The 20165-nt window shown below is 27.1% G+C and overlaps 6 protein-coding genes across 10 annotated transcripts; 3 read left to right on the forward strand and 3 right to left on the reverse strand.

The window, feature by feature from the left end:
- The first annotated feature begins 711 nt into the window (after nucleotides 1–711).
- Nucleotides 712–4346, forward strand: LOC108554125 (uncharacterized protein MAL13P1.304). Its single transcript, XM_017909293.1, has 3 exons — nucleotides 712–801; nucleotides 864–977; nucleotides 1058–4346. The coding sequence occupies exons 1-3, from the start codon at nucleotides 712–714 to the stop codon at nucleotides 4259–4261; spliced, it is 3408 nt and encodes a 1135-aa protein (XP_017764782.1). The 3' UTR covers nucleotides 4262–4346.
- Nucleotides 4347–5441: 1095 nt separating this feature from the next.
- On the reverse strand, nucleotides 5442–9271 carry Tmep (Transmembrane endosomal protein). 4 transcript variants are annotated; one of them, XM_017909289.1, is made up of 6 exons: nucleotides 8893–9271; nucleotides 8370–8545; nucleotides 7696–8290; nucleotides 7393–7628; nucleotides 7231–7315; nucleotides 5442–5821 (listed from the first exon to the last, which is right to left on the reverse strand). In XM_017909289.1, exons 2-6 carry the CDS (start codon nucleotides 8535–8537, stop codon nucleotides 5646–5648), a joined length of 1260 nt encoding a protein of 419 aa, XP_017764778.1. In that variant the 5' UTR covers nucleotides 8538–8545; nucleotides 8893–9271; the 3' UTR covers nucleotides 5442–5645. The 4 variants fall into 4 exon arrangements, with proteins under 4 accessions (XP_017764778.1, XP_017764777.1, XP_017764776.1 ...); XM_017909288.1 differs by having other exon boundaries at nucleotides 8621–9271; XM_017909287.1 differs by having other exon boundaries at nucleotides 5443–5821; nucleotides 8790–9271.
- A 411-nt stretch (nucleotides 9272–9682) lies between these two features.
- Syx8 (syntaxin 8) lies at nucleotides 9683–10735 on the forward strand. The gene is made up of 5 exons (XM_017909303.1): nucleotides 9683–9717; nucleotides 9792–9983; nucleotides 10074–10342; nucleotides 10402–10494; nucleotides 10572–10735. The coding sequence occupies exons 1-5, from the start codon at nucleotides 9683–9685 to the stop codon at nucleotides 10733–10735; spliced, it is 753 nt and encodes a 250-aa protein (XP_017764792.1).
- Nucleotides 10736–11078: 343 nt separating this feature from the next.
- LOC108554127 (probable cytosolic oligopeptidase A) lies at nucleotides 11079–14179 on the reverse strand. The gene is made up of 11 exons (XM_017909294.1): nucleotides 14000–14179; nucleotides 13726–13889; nucleotides 13247–13641; nucleotides 13010–13166; nucleotides 12688–12924; nucleotides 12491–12617; nucleotides 12033–12417; nucleotides 11859–11971; nucleotides 11606–11773; nucleotides 11409–11540; nucleotides 11079–11340 (listed from the first exon to the last, which is right to left on the reverse strand). The coding sequence occupies exons 1-11, from the start codon at nucleotides 14104–14106 to the stop codon at nucleotides 11079–11081; spliced, it is 2247 nt and encodes a 748-aa protein (XP_017764783.1). The 5' UTR covers nucleotides 14107–14179.
- A 347-nt stretch (nucleotides 14180–14526) lies between these two features.
- LOC108554128 (uncharacterized) lies at nucleotides 14527–17225 on the forward strand. 2 transcript variants are annotated; one of them, XM_017909296.1, is made up of 6 exons: nucleotides 14527–15962; nucleotides 16053–16399; nucleotides 16530–16579; nucleotides 16699–16847; nucleotides 16974–17032; nucleotides 17143–17225. In XM_017909296.1, exon 1 carries the CDS (start codon nucleotides 14692–14694, stop codon nucleotides 15847–15849), a length of 1158 nt encoding a protein of 385 aa, XP_017764785.1. In that variant the 5' UTR covers nucleotides 14527–14691; the 3' UTR covers nucleotides 15850–15962; nucleotides 16053–16399; nucleotides 16530–16579; nucleotides 16699–16847; nucleotides 16974–17032; nucleotides 17143–17225. The 2 variants fall into 2 exon arrangements, with proteins under 2 accessions (XP_017764785.1, XP_017764784.1); XM_017909295.1 differs by having other exon boundaries at nucleotides 16053–16371.
- A 695-nt stretch (nucleotides 17226–17920) lies between these two features.
- Nucleotides 17921–19457, reverse strand: LOC108554132 (uncharacterized protein C19orf47 homolog). Its single transcript, XM_017909302.1, has 3 exons — nucleotides 19329–19457; nucleotides 18179–19249; nucleotides 17921–18089 (listed from the first exon to the last, which is right to left on the reverse strand). The coding sequence occupies exons 1-3, from the start codon at nucleotides 19345–19347 to the stop codon at nucleotides 17947–17949; spliced, it is 1233 nt and encodes a 410-aa protein (XP_017764791.1). The 5' UTR covers nucleotides 19348–19457; the 3' UTR covers nucleotides 17921–17946.
- Nucleotides 19458–20165: the final 708 nt, after the last annotated feature.

A 20165-nucleotide genomic window follows, 5' to 3' on the forward strand; every position in this document is an offset into this window, starting at 1 on the left:
AAAGATATGTATAAAATACATTGTTGATTAATGATATACATATAATGGGGTTACGCCTTGTGCACATGTATAATTTCATTTAGATTAGAAATAGTAGTTTAATAGTCAATGCTACCAAAACTATATAATTGAAAACTATGTTAATTTGTGGAAGGAGATCTTTTCCCCTCCTAACATTCCCCTAAAGTGAAACGATTTATTTGAGTAAACCTGCAAACAAATCGCGCTCCAAAGTTATTCTAATATTTTTATCACAATCGCATCATTTATAATTCAGACTTTCTATATTTTTATCTACCGTTAGCTAATATAAAGAAAAAAAAAAAGTGATAAACATGGCTCGTTAAGAGAATATATTTACGTCTTTTATACGACGCAATAAATGATCGATGTATAAAACTAGACACACGGAAAAAATAAAAGTACGCCATATTTGTTTTTTAAAAAATTTGCTTTATGCTTAATTTATGAAATGCAGCAAAAATGTTGACTAGAAAACAAATTAGAATATATATATTAATTTGAACTTTAAATAAAAAAAATATAGGTTTTTATATAATATTATTAAATATAACATATACCGACATTGCAAATGGAGCAGTTTGACATACCTTCAAGATTTTTACTGCATACACACAAGTGAAAAAAATAGTTTGTGATTGACTGTTTATATATGCAGTATACATGGTTTTATTCATCATTTGTTATAAAATGGCAAAAGATAATGCTGCAATTACTTTTTGTGCAAACAGTGTTCAAGAAAATGAAAAAATGTTACATGAATCATGTTTCAAAAGTCAAGTGAGTATTGCATGAACATACTAATACATGAATAATATTATTATCTCATGAAAATTTTTCAGGTAGATATAAAGAACAAGAAAGATTATGAAAAGTTGTTTATTAAACTTAATTATATTTGTCAAATAAAATCAACCAAAGAAGGAATACAGTTAAATTCTTGGTGTAACAAAAATGTAGGTCTCAAATGATATTATTTTTATAATGTGTCTGTCTTATATAAATTTCATAATTACATTATAATATTTTATATCAGGTCACAAGTTGTATATATGGCCCCATCTCAGGATTTCCATCTGGTTCATGGTGGGGAATTCGTATGGATTGTTCTAGGGATCGTGTTCATGACCCCTTCGATGAAAATGTTCAGAATGGGCCATTTGGAGTTACTTCAATTTGTACTTCAAGTATTAATCTAAATGAAGATGTAGATTTGGGTAAATGCCTCACTCTTACAGGAAAGAAATATTCTGTTGAACAATTAGATAAAGATCCACTCATTCAAAATTATGAAAATCAAATACCAGTGAGATTAATCAGGAGCTATAATTTATTTAATGAATTTGCACCTAAAACAGGTTATAGGTATGATGGTTTGTACATTGTAACAAGCTTTTGGATAGGTATAAGTTCAAATGCTGTAAAATATTATAAATTTGCTCTGCTACGTTTAAATGATCAGGAGCCACCATCATGGAATGTCAAACCAGCTTTGTTATCTATAAATACTTCTACTTTACATTCTACACCTACATCTTTACGGACCTATGTAAAAAATTCTGCTCCAAACATATACGAATTTAAAAAATATTCACATGGTCTGCAAACTACAATTCAAAAAAGGAAATATGAAAATTCAAATGAATTTTCACAATTACAAAATATTGAAAATAAAAAAATAGAAAGAAAGAAAAATGCAACTGAAAGTGCAATTGTGACTCGTCATGTATTTAAAAAGTTAAACACTAATACAGAATGTGCATCAAATTTACCAAACATGTCTGTCATCTCAGAAAACGGATCATTAACTCATATTGGAAGCAGAGGATCAAAAACTCATAATACAAATATTTCTATACGTACAGGACTGTACAATTCATCACATACTACAAAAAACGAAAGTAAGAAAAATACTTCATCACCATTTTGTAGGACAGCTAAATCACTTAATATCCTTAAAACTAATCAACATATTGAAAATTGGAATTTGTCAAACAAAGACAAAAAAAGAAATTTAGATGGAAGAACCCAAACAGTAACATCAAGTGAATTTCCTAAGCGTATTAATTATATATCTTTTAATACAGGAAAACCAGACTCAAGAAAAATAAAATTTCCTAAAGATATAAGTGCAGAAATAAAAAGTGATACAAATAATACAAATTCAAATTCCTGTTATTTGAATAGATTTGAATGTAATATTACACATAAAGAGATACCCAATGATGCTAAAGACATATGTAGTAGTACTTTAAACTCATCTGATATAACAACTAGTATGTTGAACATGACAAACTGTATGTACAAAAATGAAATTTCAGCTCATAAAATGGTATCCAAAGAAGTAAAAGAATTGAAATCACTTGATTCTTTAGATTCAATGACACCGGATAAAATTCTTCATTTAATTAATAATAAAAATCATCCTTTATCAAAATTACTAATGCGTAATATGATTGGGCTAACATCAGAACAAACTATAGCCTTAGAAACAGGAGAAATAGTAACAGCTAAATCAGAAATCAAAGATAAAATAGTAACACAAAAAAGTAATACAGAAGAAATTAAAGAAAAAACTAAATTTGAAGTTATTTCAGATGATTTAAGTGGATCAAGATGTTATAAATTCAGAAGACGTAGAAAACTATCCAGAAAGATAGTGAATAAGTCAGAAATGATAAAATATAATAAAATACACAATGAAAAGTTTAAAAAAGGTTCTATAAAATCTTCAGATATTTTGGAATATTCTCGGAAAGATAAACGAGAAACAGATATCTGCAAAGATTTAAAAAAGAAAAGTATACAACAAAAGCATGTACAAAAAAGAGAACCAAACTGTTTAGCAAATTCAACAAGATATATTAACAAGAATAATGGAAATACAATAGAAGCAAGAATGCACTTACAAATGAGGACAATTGATTCATCGATAAAGAAACATATAAATAAAAAACAAAGAAGAGAAATTACAAATTTATTAATTGATGCTAAAATTGAACCCAAAATACGTGGTCCACGATACAGAAGATTACGATGTATTAATAATGAATATACAAAACAATCATATGGACATTTCAATACTGCAATGTATACGTTGAATAAATGTAAAGTTAAATCAGAACGGTCTACTTTCCAAAATAGGAACAAACTTAGAAAAATAACTAGCTGTAAACGTGTTAAAAGGAAACAAACTAGAAATGTTAAAAGGTCAGAAACATTAAATTTGAAGCATAATAAAATTAGCAGGAATCTCACTGTTTCTAAAAAGGCAGGTAAGAATCATATTGTAAAACAAACTGTAAGCAATAATAGTAATTTAAATAAAAATGAAAGTAATAACATCAACGATAAGAAAGACAATAATAAAAAATCAAAATTTGTAGAAAAAAGTGTTAAAATTGTAGAAAATGAAGATGTAACAATTATTAAAAATCGAAAACGAAAATTAATACAATCAGTTTATAAAGATTCAAAATGTAACAAAAGAGATAAAAAAGCTTACAATAATTATGAAAAAGAAATTTCAAAACCTTGCAAAACAGATGCTGTCACTCAGTGTTCTCTCCTTAAAGAACCATTAGCAAAAAACTTAAAATCCGGCAGTTATGTACAAAATAATGTTCGTAATGAACAATACACTTTTATTAAAATAGAATATGGTGATTTTAAAGATATGAAATCTGAAATATATGAAGCTATGAGGTCAGATAATGAAAATAAAAGTTACACATCTCAAACTGAGGAAAAATGTGTATCTTGTACGGAAACTGTATATAATTTACAGCAGCCTATGAATACAAATGTACTATTAAATAATAGTATTTTGAGTACAAAAGAGCAAAATAAATTTCCACCTGAAAGAGTATCTGCATTTGTACCTGTTAATATACCAGATAATGATTTAAAAATTGCTCGATTAAGATCAATAGGATTTAAGCCAATTAATTTTAATAATAGCAGTGAAGATATTAATGATCAAGATAAAGGAAACAAAATACTAAAACAAAGTGTTACCGAAAAATATAATAAATATACAAATGAAGAAAATGATATTGTTGTTTACATGGATGATGAATTACAATATCAAGACATCGAGGATGAAGACAAAAATTCTTTGCCTATTAAATGCAAAGAAAAAGAATCATACAATTCGTTATTAGAACAAGATTTAGAATCACCTTGGCATGGGTGGAAGAAAATTGTAACAAATAAAGATACATATTGGATAGGTTGGTAAAAAGAAATGTAATAAATATTGTATTATTATATATATGTTAGTGTGTGCGCACACAAATTTTCTGCCAAAATAAGGCTGTTAACAAAATGCTAAGTTATTTTTTCACTGGTAATTGTAATATTTCAATGCATTAAATGTAATTATGTTATATATTTCTGTAGAGCAATTAAATTCAATCGTTTATCCAATTAATCTATATTTAAATTAATCTAATTATTTTCATATTTTTCGATTAATGGATCCACTAATAAAAATTAAAACTAGTATAAACCACACTAATTGTTAAATGTACAAAATGATGATTTATTTTCACAAATAAATTTTATTGTTATTTTATAGAGCAGAGTAATATATTCTCTCCTCTATAAAAATAATTTATGTATACACAATCTATTCTATTGAATAAAAGATAAAGAGCTGTTTAGATCTAAATTAACATTTGTTTTCATTTTTTAAAATACTTAAGAGAATAAAACATGTAAAATATTGAATATGAAATATTCACGTGTATAAAATCAATAACATATAACATTAACAATAAGTACTAAATAATTATGTGCAAATAAAACAAATACATTCAAGGAAAATTCTTTAATCCATAAATTATTAAATACATTCTATTTTAAGGATATATACACTCATTAGATTTTTAATCTAGGACGCAAAGATCTTTGTGGCTCAGATTTATATGTATATATAAATATATGAATATACATACATACATATACATATATACATATATATATATATATATATATACACACACACACATATAAATCCTGGACGCGTGCAATAATTAGAAGTACTTTTCTTAGTGTATTTTATAAAATAAGTATTTTTCACCGGCAAAATTATATTAATCTCATATCAATTAGAAATACTGATATATAAACATATACATAGTGTTTGTTCAAAGTGTAAAAATATTGTTTAACTACAGTAAATAATACAGCAACATATTCGTGAATATTTGAACATTAAGTACTGTACAGTGTCTTTTTCTGAAAAACCTAAGTTGTTTTTAAAATAAGGATAATTATGTTATCATAATAGAGCCACCTCTATAGGTAACATTGCCTTAAACATATCGAGCATATTAAAATAAATATCTTCTATGCTATGTTTATATGATGTAACATAATACATGTATTAACATGAATGTAATATGGAACTATTATATTGTGATGCACAATTTTGCATCACTCAATTTGTTTCTTTATCTGTTGTTTTTCTGTGAGCGAGTTAAGTTCCTACCTAATGACATATAATCAATTAACGGTATATATAATGTTTTCTTGAAATTAGATTCACGGAAGTCCAACGTTAATGTTCTTTTTCGTCTCTTTCTGTTTTGCTTTCTTTGTACACAATTTATCATTTATATCTATTGGAATTCATCATCACTGCTCAACAGCATTGTTTTCTCATTATAATTTTGAGAAATTGTAGCAACACGTTGATGAGAGGTATGCCGTTTTTGTGGTGGTGGTATTGGCATGTTCTGCGGATCATCTGGATCGAAGCTGGATATCCGCATACCACGTTGTCCTTTAGGAGCTCCTGATTGTTATATTACATCACGTATTATCGCTGGCAAAGCCGTTATTAATGAATACATCGATCAGCCAGTGAATAGAGAGAAAACATGCGTGTATTTCATTTTTTCTTTTTTCATTCAAAGTACTGTTGGCTGCATCGATTACATGTTATATACAGTTTTATACATGATCTAATAAAATCTTTTTATCCATAGCACAATTTACAGCATCATTTTTTATTTTTTCAACATTACTACAGAAATTATACGTTTATTGAAACATTCATGCGTGTTATAACAATTAAAATTTAAATTTGCTAGTAATGAAAAAATTATCAATCATACATACGTAAGAAAAAACATTTGAAAGTATATATATTATTAGCATGCTAAATTAAATATAAATCATGCCATATTCTGACATATAAAAGCATTACAAAACAATACTATATATTTTAATAATCATTGATCTAATCATAAAATAATACATAATTACAATACTGCCACAGAATAGTAGTCAATTATTATTTGTCTTTTGCATTTATTAGAAAGCAAAATTTGTTATGGAATTACACTGTACTCTAAGTGCTCTTGTGTTAAGTGCTTAGTTTCTATCGTACAGTACATATGTATCATGTATGCAAATGTATATATTTGTAATTTATGATATTGGCTTTAATATAAACCTTAAATCATAATTTGAGCAGAGAACACTATGCCCACCCTTGAACTTGATTTTAACTTAAATAACAAGTAAATTTGTAAAGTAAATTTTAGTTAATTATAATATTAAGAATTTTTCTATCTTCACTAAAAATGTATGATTGCCTCATGTCCAATTTCTTGAAATTAAAAAACGATGCCTCGTGTTCTTATAGTTTTTCATACGGCAAGTTGGTATTAACGTCTGAAAAATAGTAAAAAGAAAGTGCCTTCAAAGAATTTAATCCTAATTGGCACATATTAATTGAATGTATGATAAAAAATACGTTTCTATCTTTTGAAGGATTATTTCATTATATTTCTATTGCAAAAGATAAATATAAATGAATTTATACTATTTTACACTTCAAATAATTGGCAGTAAAGTATATCAGAAAATGCAAATATATTAAAGTAATAAACATTTTTTATACAAGAGGCTAAAATTCACAGTTAAAGTAACATAATAATAAGAATTATATTTACTTATTTTAAACTTGAATGAAAGATTTTTAATGACTATAACTTATTTTTTCTATATCTTTTTAACTTGCATGTAAAAAGTTTAAGATTTAAATAATAAATATAAATAAACAATAAAATATGGGTGATTTTAATTCATCATTCACTACATCATGCTACATGAAAGTGTATCAATCAAATAAAATAATAATAAGAATTTAAAATGCAATATTTAATTAAAAAAATATTTTAATAAAAATATACATACCAGAACTATATTGGGTGTATTGTTGATATTGTGGATGAAAGTTGTGGATGGCATCAGTCATTATATCTTTTGGATTCATGGTTTCCTATACACATAACATTAAAACATTATCAATCCTATTGTTTAATACGTTAAATAATTTACTTATTATTTAGAATGCACCTTCAAACTGCTACTAATGCTTTGCATTGTTACACTTCTCCCTCTTGAATCCGTAACACAACCAGCTGAATACACTTGGTATGGAAATGCATAACGTAAAGCTATAGCAGCAAATAACATTTCAATGCAAATCAAAAAGTTTTGATAACCAGCAGAAACTGTGCCTGCACTAGTTGATTGATCTGAACTTATAGGAGAAATTACATTTGCTTTTTCAAGAATAGCCAATAGCACCCCTGAAAAGTAATAAAATTAATATTGCTCATATATAAAAATAGAATCTTAAATATGTTCATATATTACCTTGCCAAAATGAAAGAAAGATAACACTCTTAACAGTACAAAATTTTAAGACAGGTTCGAATGGTGTTAATAGGTCTCTTGTAGCAAAATAGAAAAGAAAAAGTCCATAAAGTGCAAGTGATACGCTGATGTTATAAATTATAGTTATATAAATATATCCTCCATCTGGAGACCAATCTCCATCTCTATAATGGCCAAATGCTTGAAGGAATATGATGACAAATGCCATCACTGGTTTTACTAAGCAAAACTGCAAAGTAGCTTGTTTGCAAAATCTAAGAAAACCAATTGTATATGTTTTCCCAACCAAACAGCATGTTCCATACAAACAATTAGAACGGATAGGTTTGCCACGTATTTCAGACATAATATTTCCTTCACCACCCAGGTACTCGTAGCATAAAGACAAAAAGTTATATATAACAAATGCTTCGTAACAGTCTCGTACAGTAAAAAAGTAAACATAATAACTTTCGCTGTTGAAAAATAATAGAGATACCCAAGAATAAGTTGCGTAGATTGGAACTATAAACAAAATTCTTACTATCCATCTTTGTTCTGTTGGATTTGTATACCACCTTAAGTGTTGATAGATCTATTGAGAAAAATTCAATTAAAACAGTTCTTTCTATTCTTCTAATTAACATAGATATAGCAAAAACATCATAAAGTACCTGTTGACAAGTTAAAAATAACGCAGCCCAAACAAATGCACCAGCAATACCTTGAGCTGCTCGTGTTTGTAAGAATATTGGAGAAGTATTCTCACAAAATGCACTGATACTTATAGATGTCATGTCAACCAGAGGTGTGGATGGTTCTGTTGTCACCGTATTACTCATATTTCAATCTGAGAAAAATTAGCATTGCAAACAATAATAATAATCTAATATAATTGAAGGAAGAAAAGGATAATTATAAATACCAAGAAAATTCATCTTAATCACAGTCACAAATAAAAAAAATATAATAAAGAACGTATTTTTGATACACAGAATAAATTTCGAAATTATGGCTCGCACGTTAAAAATCAATATGCACAACAATAACAACGGTACACCATTCGTGCGCAAAATTTCATCTCGTGGACGCACCCGTGCTCCATTCGTAGGTTTTTTCAAACAATTGTAGCATACGTGCGATCCTTTCAAATTAGTTTGTCGTATATGTTTTCCTTTTCTTTCGTATCGTACGTACGTGTTGACCTGTATGATCAAGCTTTTTGAAGGTTCCCCACTTTCGATTAACCATCTACTGACGCAACGGTTACTGATGATCGTGACCTTCTAAAAGGCAACGTGAATAGTACACCGAATTTTCTTTCTTTCGTTGTATATTTATCCAGTTTGGATCACCGAGTTTCACTTTTAACCGACATTTTCTCGCATTTCTTCTTGTTTCCTCTTTGACGTCAAACACATTCGTTCGAACAGCTTCACGAATTATACTAGCTGATAATAAAAATATAACTGGTCTTGCCACTATGCCATATATTCTTCTTTTTTCCACCCGTAAATCTTCCCTTTGGTTCTCTTTGTTTCACTTTTGCAGACGATCTCTTTTTCCCTTCTCCTTCTTGCTAAATCCCCACCATGATTTTCTTTAATTATCGTTGCAAACGCATGCGCTTACTCATGATTACATTACATTCTTAGCAATAAATCGAATGGAGGTATTGTTTTACTTTATGAACGCTTTGTTTACTAATACGTTAACATTTCAATTTTGCCAAAACTTTTTTATATGAGACTTATAAATTTGTACAGCTGTCACATATGAAATGATAAAGAGTAATTAATTAAAACCAGTGTTTCTGTCTTGTAAAAGATTATATGTTTTTTTTGAAAACAATATTTATCCAGGAATGATAGTAATAACTTCGACAATTAGTGTGCAAGAAATTTATGTGAATGATATGTCACACTTAACATAATATTTAGCACAATTTTGTTTTCCATAAATTAAATTTATATATAATTTTACGAAAATGGCACTAATTTATATAGATGACAGTGATCCTTGGTAAGATTAATAAATTTTTGTCTCTTATTTACATATGAAATATGAATATTTATGTGTTCATTTAAATTGCATAGGTTTATGCAATATGATTCCTGTAAAAGACTTTCTACAGAAATTATGGAAAAATTAACTACTTATAAACGTCCAGAAACATTGCAAGAATACACAAGAATATTTTCAGATATACGTACTTGTTTAAAAACATATAATAGTAACATTCAACAACTTAAGAATAATGTAGATGATACGTTAAAATTTAAAGCTATGTATCCTTTTATTTATTTATTTATCTACTTAAAGCATAAAATTTCTCAACACAGACATAATATTTTTTTCCTTAAAATGTGAAAAAACAGAACTGCTGAAGAAGCAGAACGAAGACGGCGTGAAATAGAAAAATTGGAGAGTACGAATGTACGGCTACAACAATTATACGACGCACGAATAAATAAAATAACATTTTCTCGTGCAAATTTGCTTACATCAGGACCAGCTTTTGCAGATGGAGGTACAACTTCTTGGGCAGCTGATGATGATGATGATGATGATGATGATGATGATAAACCTATTGATGTACAAATGTCTGTTGCTGATCTTATGACTCAGCAAAATATAATTGTACAAGGTATAAATTTTGATACTTTTTATTCCTGTCATATATTATCTTTTTCATTTTCTTCCTAGAGCAAAATAAAAACTTAGAAGAATTATGTAAAGTTATTGCAAGGCAAAAAGAAATTGGTCAGACTATTTACAATGAAGTTGATCATCAAAATGGTAAATTAGAAGTAATATTATTTATTCTTTATAAATTTAGTATAAAATTTTTTTAAGATTATTGTAATTTTGTACAGAAATAATTGATAATCTAAGTAATCATATGGATAGGACTGATGAATCATTAATTAACAAGACACGTCAAATACAAACGATTAGTTTCAAAAGTCCTGTATGTGGCTATTGGATAGTAATAATTCTACTTTTTATTTGTATCATTACAGTTGTTTTTCTTCCATAATTTTTAATGCAATCAATTACTATGTAAAAATTTTAAATATTTCTTTAAATGTAAATTAATATTCTATAAATATGTGTAAAATGCCTTTACATTCTATTTTTTTGGCTGTGTATTAACTTCAAATTACAATATATACATGAATATAAGAATCATATTATACTTATAAAAAAAATACAATATAAAATAAAATATATATTTGAGTTTATACTTAAAAATGAAACATGTTTCATCATTAAAGCTATATTATAATATAGCAATGAAATAAATTTTTGTGACAGAAAACAGAATTTTTTCATTACTTTTTCTTTATATAAATTACATTTTATTATTCATTAACTTATTTTTAGATTTCTTGGTTGGTTTCACTGTTAATTTTAAGCATATTATATTTTATATCTAATCTCAGATTTTTTAGAAGTGCTTTTGGATTAGGATCTCTTCCGACAAACTTTCTAAAGTTCTCGCGTGCAGGATATATACCAGATCTACATAAAAATGATTCGCGATATCTACTTCCGAGTTCCTTTAACGATGTTTTATCCTTGTAAGAGACATTTTGAAAAACACTGTATAAATCAGCAGCAATCATTTTTGACCAAATATTGCTGAAAATATAATTTTTATTTCTTACTATTTTAGTAAAACTAATATTCTAACATTTGTAATATCTTACCTATAATAAGCAGCTGGCCAACTTCCACTAAATATAGGTACAAAAGAACAAATGTGACAATCTCTTTTATATGCAGGCAGTACAAAATATTTTTTCCATAAACGACCCATTATATTATTCCAAAATTCTTTGCTATAAATTTTAAAAGAAATTATTAAGTACATTGTTATAAACATATTATTTATATCCATTCTTACCCAGAATATAATTCTAAATCAAATTGTGATAAGTAGAGCTCTTTACATAAATTATAACCACTTAAGTTCATCTTTGCCTTTATCAACTTTTCAATCATGTCTGGTGATAATGATTCTCCTGTATCTTGATGACATGAAATTTTTTGTAGAAATAATGGTTCATATAACCTAATAATGAATAAATGCTTTAAATATGGACATACATGTGTACACAAACATAGATTATAAAAAAATAAGAAATTTTTAAATATACCAATTTTCAAAAAAATGATCACATATAAATGCTGCATCCCATTCCACAAATGAAAGTCCAGCAATAAGTGAACATTCTGCCTTTGTTAATATATATGGTAATAAATGCCCAAACTAAATAACAAAAAATTTTATGAGAAATACAATTTAAATATTATTTTAACACAAAATTTACCTTTCGAAATAGAGTCTGAAGATCTTTGAATGAAAGCAAAGAAGGTTTCGCGCCAATAGGTGGTTGGAAATTAAATATTAATGCAATTAATGGTTTTATGTCACTTATTTTACTTCTGTGTTGTATTGGTACTATATATCCAGTATCCTGTGACACTCTGACTTTTTCATACCCTCTTGCATAAAGATCTAAATAAAAATTAGCTATTGGATCAGTAGTTGATTGTTTTAAATCAAAGACATCAAAAAATTGAACATCCTTATGCCAAACATCTGGCTTTTTTGCTTCCATTATTTTTACATCAAATAATATTTCAGTTAGTTCAAACAAACTATTCAGTACTTGTGGTAGAGAGAAATAATTAGTAAAATCCTCTTCCTTGTATCTGCAAATTATATGATAATATATATTTATACCTTTTTTTCTGTAAAATTTTTTGAACCTAATTTTATAATTACCCATGTATAGAACGTAGATGTTGTCTACCCCAAAATGCTATATCCCAATGTTGAAGTTCACCTTCAAGACCTTCTTCACTTGCAAACATTTGAAGTTCTTTAATTTCATATTCCTGAACAGGACGAGCTTTAAGAAACAGACCAAATTAGTATGTACTAATTATTGATTGATCCAAATGTAATTACACAAATTTTACCTGTAGCTAGTAAATTATTGAATACATTGTAAATTTCTTGTACACTAGTTGCCATTTTAGTTTCTATACTTAAATCGACAAATGACTTATATCCCAATAATTCAGCTTCTTGATTTCTTTTTTGTCTAATATCTTCTAATGTTGTACTTGTTTGTACTGATTTATCATGTAATAAAGATGCTTTGATAACATTTGTATCCCAAATCTTCCATCTGAATGTACGATTAGGGCAGTACTCTATTTAATAGATCATACAGAAATGTTAATCCTTACTTTTATAAGCCTAATCTATTAGCTCTCAATTTTATAAATATATTTGTACCCAGAAGTGGTTCTACAATATTAGGAGTTAAACGAATTATCCATGGTCCAGTAAGATATTGTGTAGAATCTTGTGCCAAAGCTTTTAATAAGTCTTCAGGAAAACCTCTTACATCTGCAGGATCTCTTAATATAAAAGAAAGATTATTTGTAGCTACCTATAGCAGAAGATAATTAATATTCTATTACTGATAAAGATTGTAACTAATATTATTTTAACTTAGTAACATTTACAAACCTCTACTTTTTGTGAATATTTCTCTAATGTTTCAAGTAACCACAATTTCAATGCTGTAAATTGTTGTGATTTCTTTCCAGATAATTCTAATGCATTCAATTTTCCTTCCAATACATATTTTGTTAAAACTCTTCTTTGTTCAACAGTTAATTTATTTTCGCTGTTATTAAGGACATTTTTACATGCTTGATATATTGGTTTACTGACGTATTTAAAAGCATCAGCTCTTTTAGCACGCCTATCAATAGTTATATAACATTGTGTGGGCATTACACTCTGATTTCCAACATATAATGTTTTTGCAATGCCCCATGTGATAGACAAAGAGTTAGACATATCTTCCAAAGGATCCAATACATTTTTAAACAGATTTTCTGGACTAATGTCATTAACATCTAAAAATTAATTTTGCAAAATATAAATGGTTTCGATCAATTTGCATTAAAAGTTACAACACAAGTAAAATAAAATAAAATTACTTTCTATATCTTTTGCTAAAGATTTAACTTTTTCTTCCAATTCTAATGTTTGCCTTCCAATAACAGCAACACATTTTTCTATTGTAACATTTGTAAATTCCGGAGTTCTATCTTCTTTTAGTAAAGGATATTTTCCTGGCAAATCTTCTCCAATTTCTGGAACACTACATTTTTATTTTATAAAGCATTAAAACTAACGTCAACATGTTTTAAAGTTTAAATTAATTCATATGTGAATTTTTTATTCTGAATAAAACAACTACAATATACATACAGTATCAAATAACCATTACGTTTCGGTGTTTTCAGTAAACTATTCTGTGATAAAATAATTCTTTTCCCATAAAATGTGGCCACTTTCATATTTTTTAAAAACATCATGATTTTACAATTTCTCAAATTGCATTCTCAGTTAAAAATCATTTTCTGACCACTGTATTATTTAGTTTTACCATTTCTCCATTTTAACTAGCTAAAATTTAGTCACGAACTATATCATAAGACTATGTACATAACTACATTTCTAGTAATTTCTCAATAGCTTTTAATTTTGCTTAAATAATTTTTAATATTTTTAATTAATTATTACGCGAAGAATTTTGTTTTCAAATATTAGTAATAAAATAGAAAAAATAAATTACATCGTAACATAAAATGAATTGTTTATTATATAATCATAAAGTAGTATATTTAATGCGATACACTTGTGATGGCGCCACTATAAACGCCATTAAAATCTAAAAAGAAGTTCATATTTAAAGATTCGAGAACACTAACTATCTTAGTACGTTTATCCTAGGATAATCATAATTGGGTGAAAAAAATTGCGTATTTTGTGACGCGTAGATAGTAAAATAATTGTACGGTCAGATTGATATTACGATCTTATTTCATATATCGAAATTGTTTTTACTAAAAGTTTTGTTGTTTCGTTACAACCACTATTACGAATCAATATTTATAACCATGTCAGGGAAGCAACGAGGAAGTAACATCAAGTGGCAAAGCTCGACAGACGCAAATGATACATATGAATCAAAGTATAAAATGAGATTGCGAGAATCGCTGAGAAATGCACAACAGTCTATTACAAGTGAAAATGATATTGTTATGGAACCACGAAAGCGAGGTCGGGGTCCGTCTAAGAGACCTTGTCTAAACAGAAATGCCTTGATGGCTCGAGAGAATCGGCTCAAGAAAAAAGCGTATTTAGAGAAAATAGAAAATAAGCTATCGTTTTATCAACAAGAAAACAAAAATTTAGTAAACATTATAAGAAAACAGGGTATTGACATAAAACGATTAAGTGGGGAAGTCGCTTATTTAAAGAGTGTATTGAATAACAATACCAGTATTACTGCATTATTGAAAACTATCAATGATGGTCTTCAAAAGATTAGTACACAGAGAAAAAATTCATTGTATTCAAATCATGTTTCTGAATGCCCAAATGAATTGAATGTACAACACAAATGTACATGTTATACAAATGTAAAGGAAAATATATTAAATACTCAGAATACCAATATATTTATTACAAATGTTAATAGTGATCCATTGATAGAACAAAATACAACTGAAGATCAGAGTAATGAATTATATAGTAATAATCTCCAAAGACAATATATATGTAAGAATTTAAACATTGATAAAATTTCTTTATCCTTTTCAGATCCAGATCATACTTACACTGTTATCAAAAATTCTGTAGTTGATGTCAAGAGCAATTTTCAAAATAAAGATTTAATAAACACAATAACATCAACTACTGGCTTAATATCTGAAGATAATTATATGGATAATCCAAAAGAATTAGATAATTTATTACCAATTAGTCAAACAGATTTGCCAATTGTAGATGAGAAAAGGGATACCGATACTATTGGGATCGATTTTGATCAATTGTCTACTTTCAATATGGATATATTTGAAGATCTTCCAAAATGTGATGAGATGATGAATACAGTGGATAATTTAAATGATACATCCAACATTTTCACAGAAGAAGAAATATCTCAAACACTAGATAATACTGGAATCTGTCTTCATGTTAATTCAGACAAAGTATCACTAGAGTTCTGTTCCATTTGCCATTTAAATAGTAAAAACTCGGGATCAAACTGAAGGGGGAATTAATTGTATCTCTTGTAAGTCTACTCAATGATGAGTTACAGAAGAAGTTAACCAAAGATTTTGGAAGTATTTCTTGATCAGTGGATTATAAAAATTTAATGAAAGTAATATACACTTTAGTTTGTTTCTATGCTTATTGAATTTAATGCAAGAAATTGTTACATATACAGGAGTGAGTATATCAATATTTTCAGGTGTATCAAGAAGATGTATGTCAGCACATAGGTCTATTTGCTGCTGATGCAACCTAGAAATATTTCTCACATGGAGCGAAAGTTGCGTTATTAGTATTTATATTATATATGTACATATGTGTATATGTGTGTGTGTATGTGTATATATGCGTGTATATATACTTTTCTCTCTGTAGCCATACACATGTGTACATATATGCATATATATGTCTATTTTATAAATAACAGATTTTTTTATATAGTGTTTTAAAGTACAACTACATATAATAGTATAAAATACTTTTCTCACAGGCTGCATCATTGCTACTTTGCAATAATGGTATTTAACAACATAAAAACTGTTTTTTGTAAGATGTGTTTATTATGTTTGAGTCTAGTAACTAGAATACTAGAAAGCTTTTTGTTTGTCATTTATATGTTATTGTAAAATCGCGATACTTCTGTTCCTCTGAAATTGTAACTATTTGCTTTTTACAGGATAGTACCTTGTTGGCATTGAAGTTTACTAGCAACAATCATATGAAAAGGTGGGCGTTAAATGTAATTTTATTAATCAAAGTATAGTATTTGAAATTAAGTAATATAATTGTATATTCTATAAATTATAGTAAATTTGTAACAAATATGATTTGTCTGTTTTATCTAGTTGAGGTTTGGCATGTCTGTCACGTTCTGTTTAACATTTAACATAACATAGTATTTCGGAGCAATTGCAATTAGTGCTTGTTGGGAAAGTGTTGGAATCACGATCGCCCCCCTTCTCTTACATACAATATATAACTTTGTAATAAACAGGTTGAGTACAATTAAATCAATATTTGTTTCTTATACCTGAAAGAGCATATAAACTATGTTTGCACTATGTAAAAGTATTGTAGATTACAAACATAAATTTTGAATTCCTTATAATTTAATTTTCAGCTGCATCCCGAGGATTTTCAACCAATATGGAACATTCCATCCACTGATCGAGTTTAATGGTAATTGAAATTGAAATTGAAATTAAAAAGACATGTAATATAAAACATTTCTTTCATAAATTCATGTGTTAAAAATAGTTTTGCAATACAAGAAATTTTATTTATTCCAGTATTATGTGATTTTTCATAATAGAAAATCGTTTAAATTATAACAAAAATGATCATATACAATAAAATATTTCATTACCTGTGATTGGAGCAAGTAAAAAATATTTTTTTTACTTCTGGAGGAACAGAAGTGTACCGATTTTATTACTGTTATGATATATTTGTTTAATATGTAAACTATTTTTATACATTTTTATTATAAATTATTTATTTACTGATTACATACAAACATAAATTTGAATATTATATAAATGAAATTTATATAATATTAATAATAATAAAATTACGTGTTACTTTGTTGATTTAAGTATTTTGTAATTTTTAATTAAAGTTAAAAGCTGTTTTGTATAAAAATTTGTCACTTATTTGTAATAAACAATCTACCGTTATTAATTTTTTATATATGTTAGTAATTAAATGTGGCATTTTATTTTTTTACTTACATTTATACAATGATGTTCTTAAATGAATGTATCAATGATTTTGTTATAAAATATGAAAATATAATTTTTGTATGCTTTGTTAATAAGAAGATGTAATTCGGTTTTAATCATAAAATATGACATTTGTTATATTGTGAAAGACTAAAATAAATACCTATAAATGACATACGAAGAAATGTCAATAATCAAGTTCTGTTAAGAAGTTTACACATTTGATTTCTCCTTTTCGTTTAACATAATTTAATGATTACTCCCTCCTGTATTTTTACACCTATGTAATAGGAAATATAACTTTGTACAAAGAATTCTTGATCACAAACGTATATGTTAGTTTAATGAGAAGTAGACAATGTAAATGATTACTCAAATTCCAAGGCGGCTAAAAACATCCGGTTTCTTCACGTGTGCTACTGTCGTAACTCTATCAAAAGTTACTTGTTTAGCACCATTTGTTTTAACTAGTCCTAAACGTGCTTTGGCTGGTATTGAAGCCAATCTTTCTGAAGCTGAAAAAGTGTTGTATAGAAATTAAAAGATGATTATGGACAAAACTGTGAAAAATATTCAGGGCAGTTACTGATGATAAATCATATACCTAATTTTCCAGATGTAACATTAGATTTTATCGTTCTGTTATCTCTTGAAGGTATGTTATTAAATGAAATTCTTTTAGTTGTTTTCACCAATTGTGTAACATTGTTTGACATAACTTTTCTGCTTACTTCTTGATCAGCTCGCATTGTACCCATATTTTTTGGTATAATTTTATTTGTTGTAAGAATTGAAGTTCTAGTAATTGGACCTCTAGTTTTTAATATTCCTGTATTATTTGATCCATTTTTTAATATACCTGCTTGAGTTGTGATATTATCCTTTTTGGCATCTTTATCTCCTAATCGATTAAAAACACTTACAGATCTTTTAAGAACATCTTTTCCCAATCCAGTAATATTAAATGTTGGTAATGTTTCTGTAGGATTTGTTGTACTAGTTACGGAACTATCACCTAATCTATCAAATACAGTTCGCTTTTGTTCTGCAGACTTTTTAAGAATTTGTTGACTTCTAGATGTAGAACCTTTAGGAAGTATTACAGTATATCCTACTTTATCATCTTTATTATCAGGTGACTTTATCTTTTTAGGTGTTTCTTGCCATTCATCTTCATTATTACTATCAAATTCATTATCTTCTTTTAATTTTCTTTTGAGAATGGTTTGCTTCTTTTGATTAGCAAGGTCTGTAATTATATCACCTGATGTTGATACTGATTTCTTAGCAATAACAGATTTTTTCACTGAACTTGTTGGAATTTTAACAATCTTTTTTGCAATTATCGTATCAGATTTAAGTTTAGGAGTAATTACTTTAGAAGTAGAGCTAATTGCCTTGGTTGCCACTTTTTTAACTATTGGTTTAGATGTACGAACATTATCTTCTGAATCGACTAAGAACCTTTCACATGTTGTTTCTTCTACTACTTTTTTTGCATATCTTAAAATAGCAATCATATCTCCCATTAAAGTAATTCCCATTTCTTTGAGACTAGGTTTATCTAAATCAGGTAACATGTCTGGTTTAATACGGTTATTAGAAAACACAACTGCATGTTTCGTGGCTACATCTTGAGGAAATCCTGCTCCTTTAAAAAATTTTACCCAATACGCTATAAAAGATAATAACAATAAATTGTAATATTCATACAAAAATTAAATATCAATTATATTATAAATAAAATTAAATACCTGATAATGATGATGCCATTTTATTAGTTAGGTTATTTCTATTATTTGTCACAATAATGCTTTATAAACTGTATCTTATGTTAAATATAGTTCATTCACAGAAAAATTAATATTATTTTACATATTTTACAGAATTTATTATTCTTTACACAACGTTACTTAAAACAAAAAATAATTTCATAAATGAATAAATGACACTGTTTGGAGTGTACAAGAAATATTTAATTATACTTTTTTGAAAAAGTATCGTAGAATATAGTTAATAAGTGACAATAAACATCGACATTCCATTGCTCGAAGCTTCAGATCTATTCACGTCCATTCCCGTATATATATCTATATGTATACAAACGTAATAAATGCATGAGTGAAATTGGAATGATTAGATAAAAGACTACAGAAAGATACACGTGGCGACATCGTTGACAAATATATGCACTAATCACAAGTGGCAATTTTCACTTATAAGTGAATCAAAATTATATTTTTATTCCTAGGTTATTACAGAATAAATTTACATATGCATACACACATACACATATGTATATCATGCGATATACATATATACATATATTATATATATATTTATTTATATATATATATATATATATAGTTATGTAGATAATATACATATGTATACACAGTCCTGTACAAGAATTATACATTTTTAAAAATTTTCAGTGTCCATGAATTTCGTATATTATATTATACAGGTATAAATAATTTACCTAATAAAAAATCTATTATAATTTATGATTTGAAAAAATATTACTGTATGTTTCAAGTTAAAAATAACAATATGTTTGAAATAAAGGAGAAACAGAATATTGTAAATCT

Source organism: Eufriesea mexicana, unplaced genomic scaffold (genome assembly GCF_001483705.2).
Source record: "Eufriesea mexicana isolate 0111107269 unplaced genomic scaffold, ASM148370v2 scaffold16945, whole genome shotgun sequence".
NCBI classification, from domain to species: Eukaryota; Metazoa; Arthropoda; class Insecta; order Hymenoptera; family Apidae; genus Eufriesea; species Eufriesea mexicana.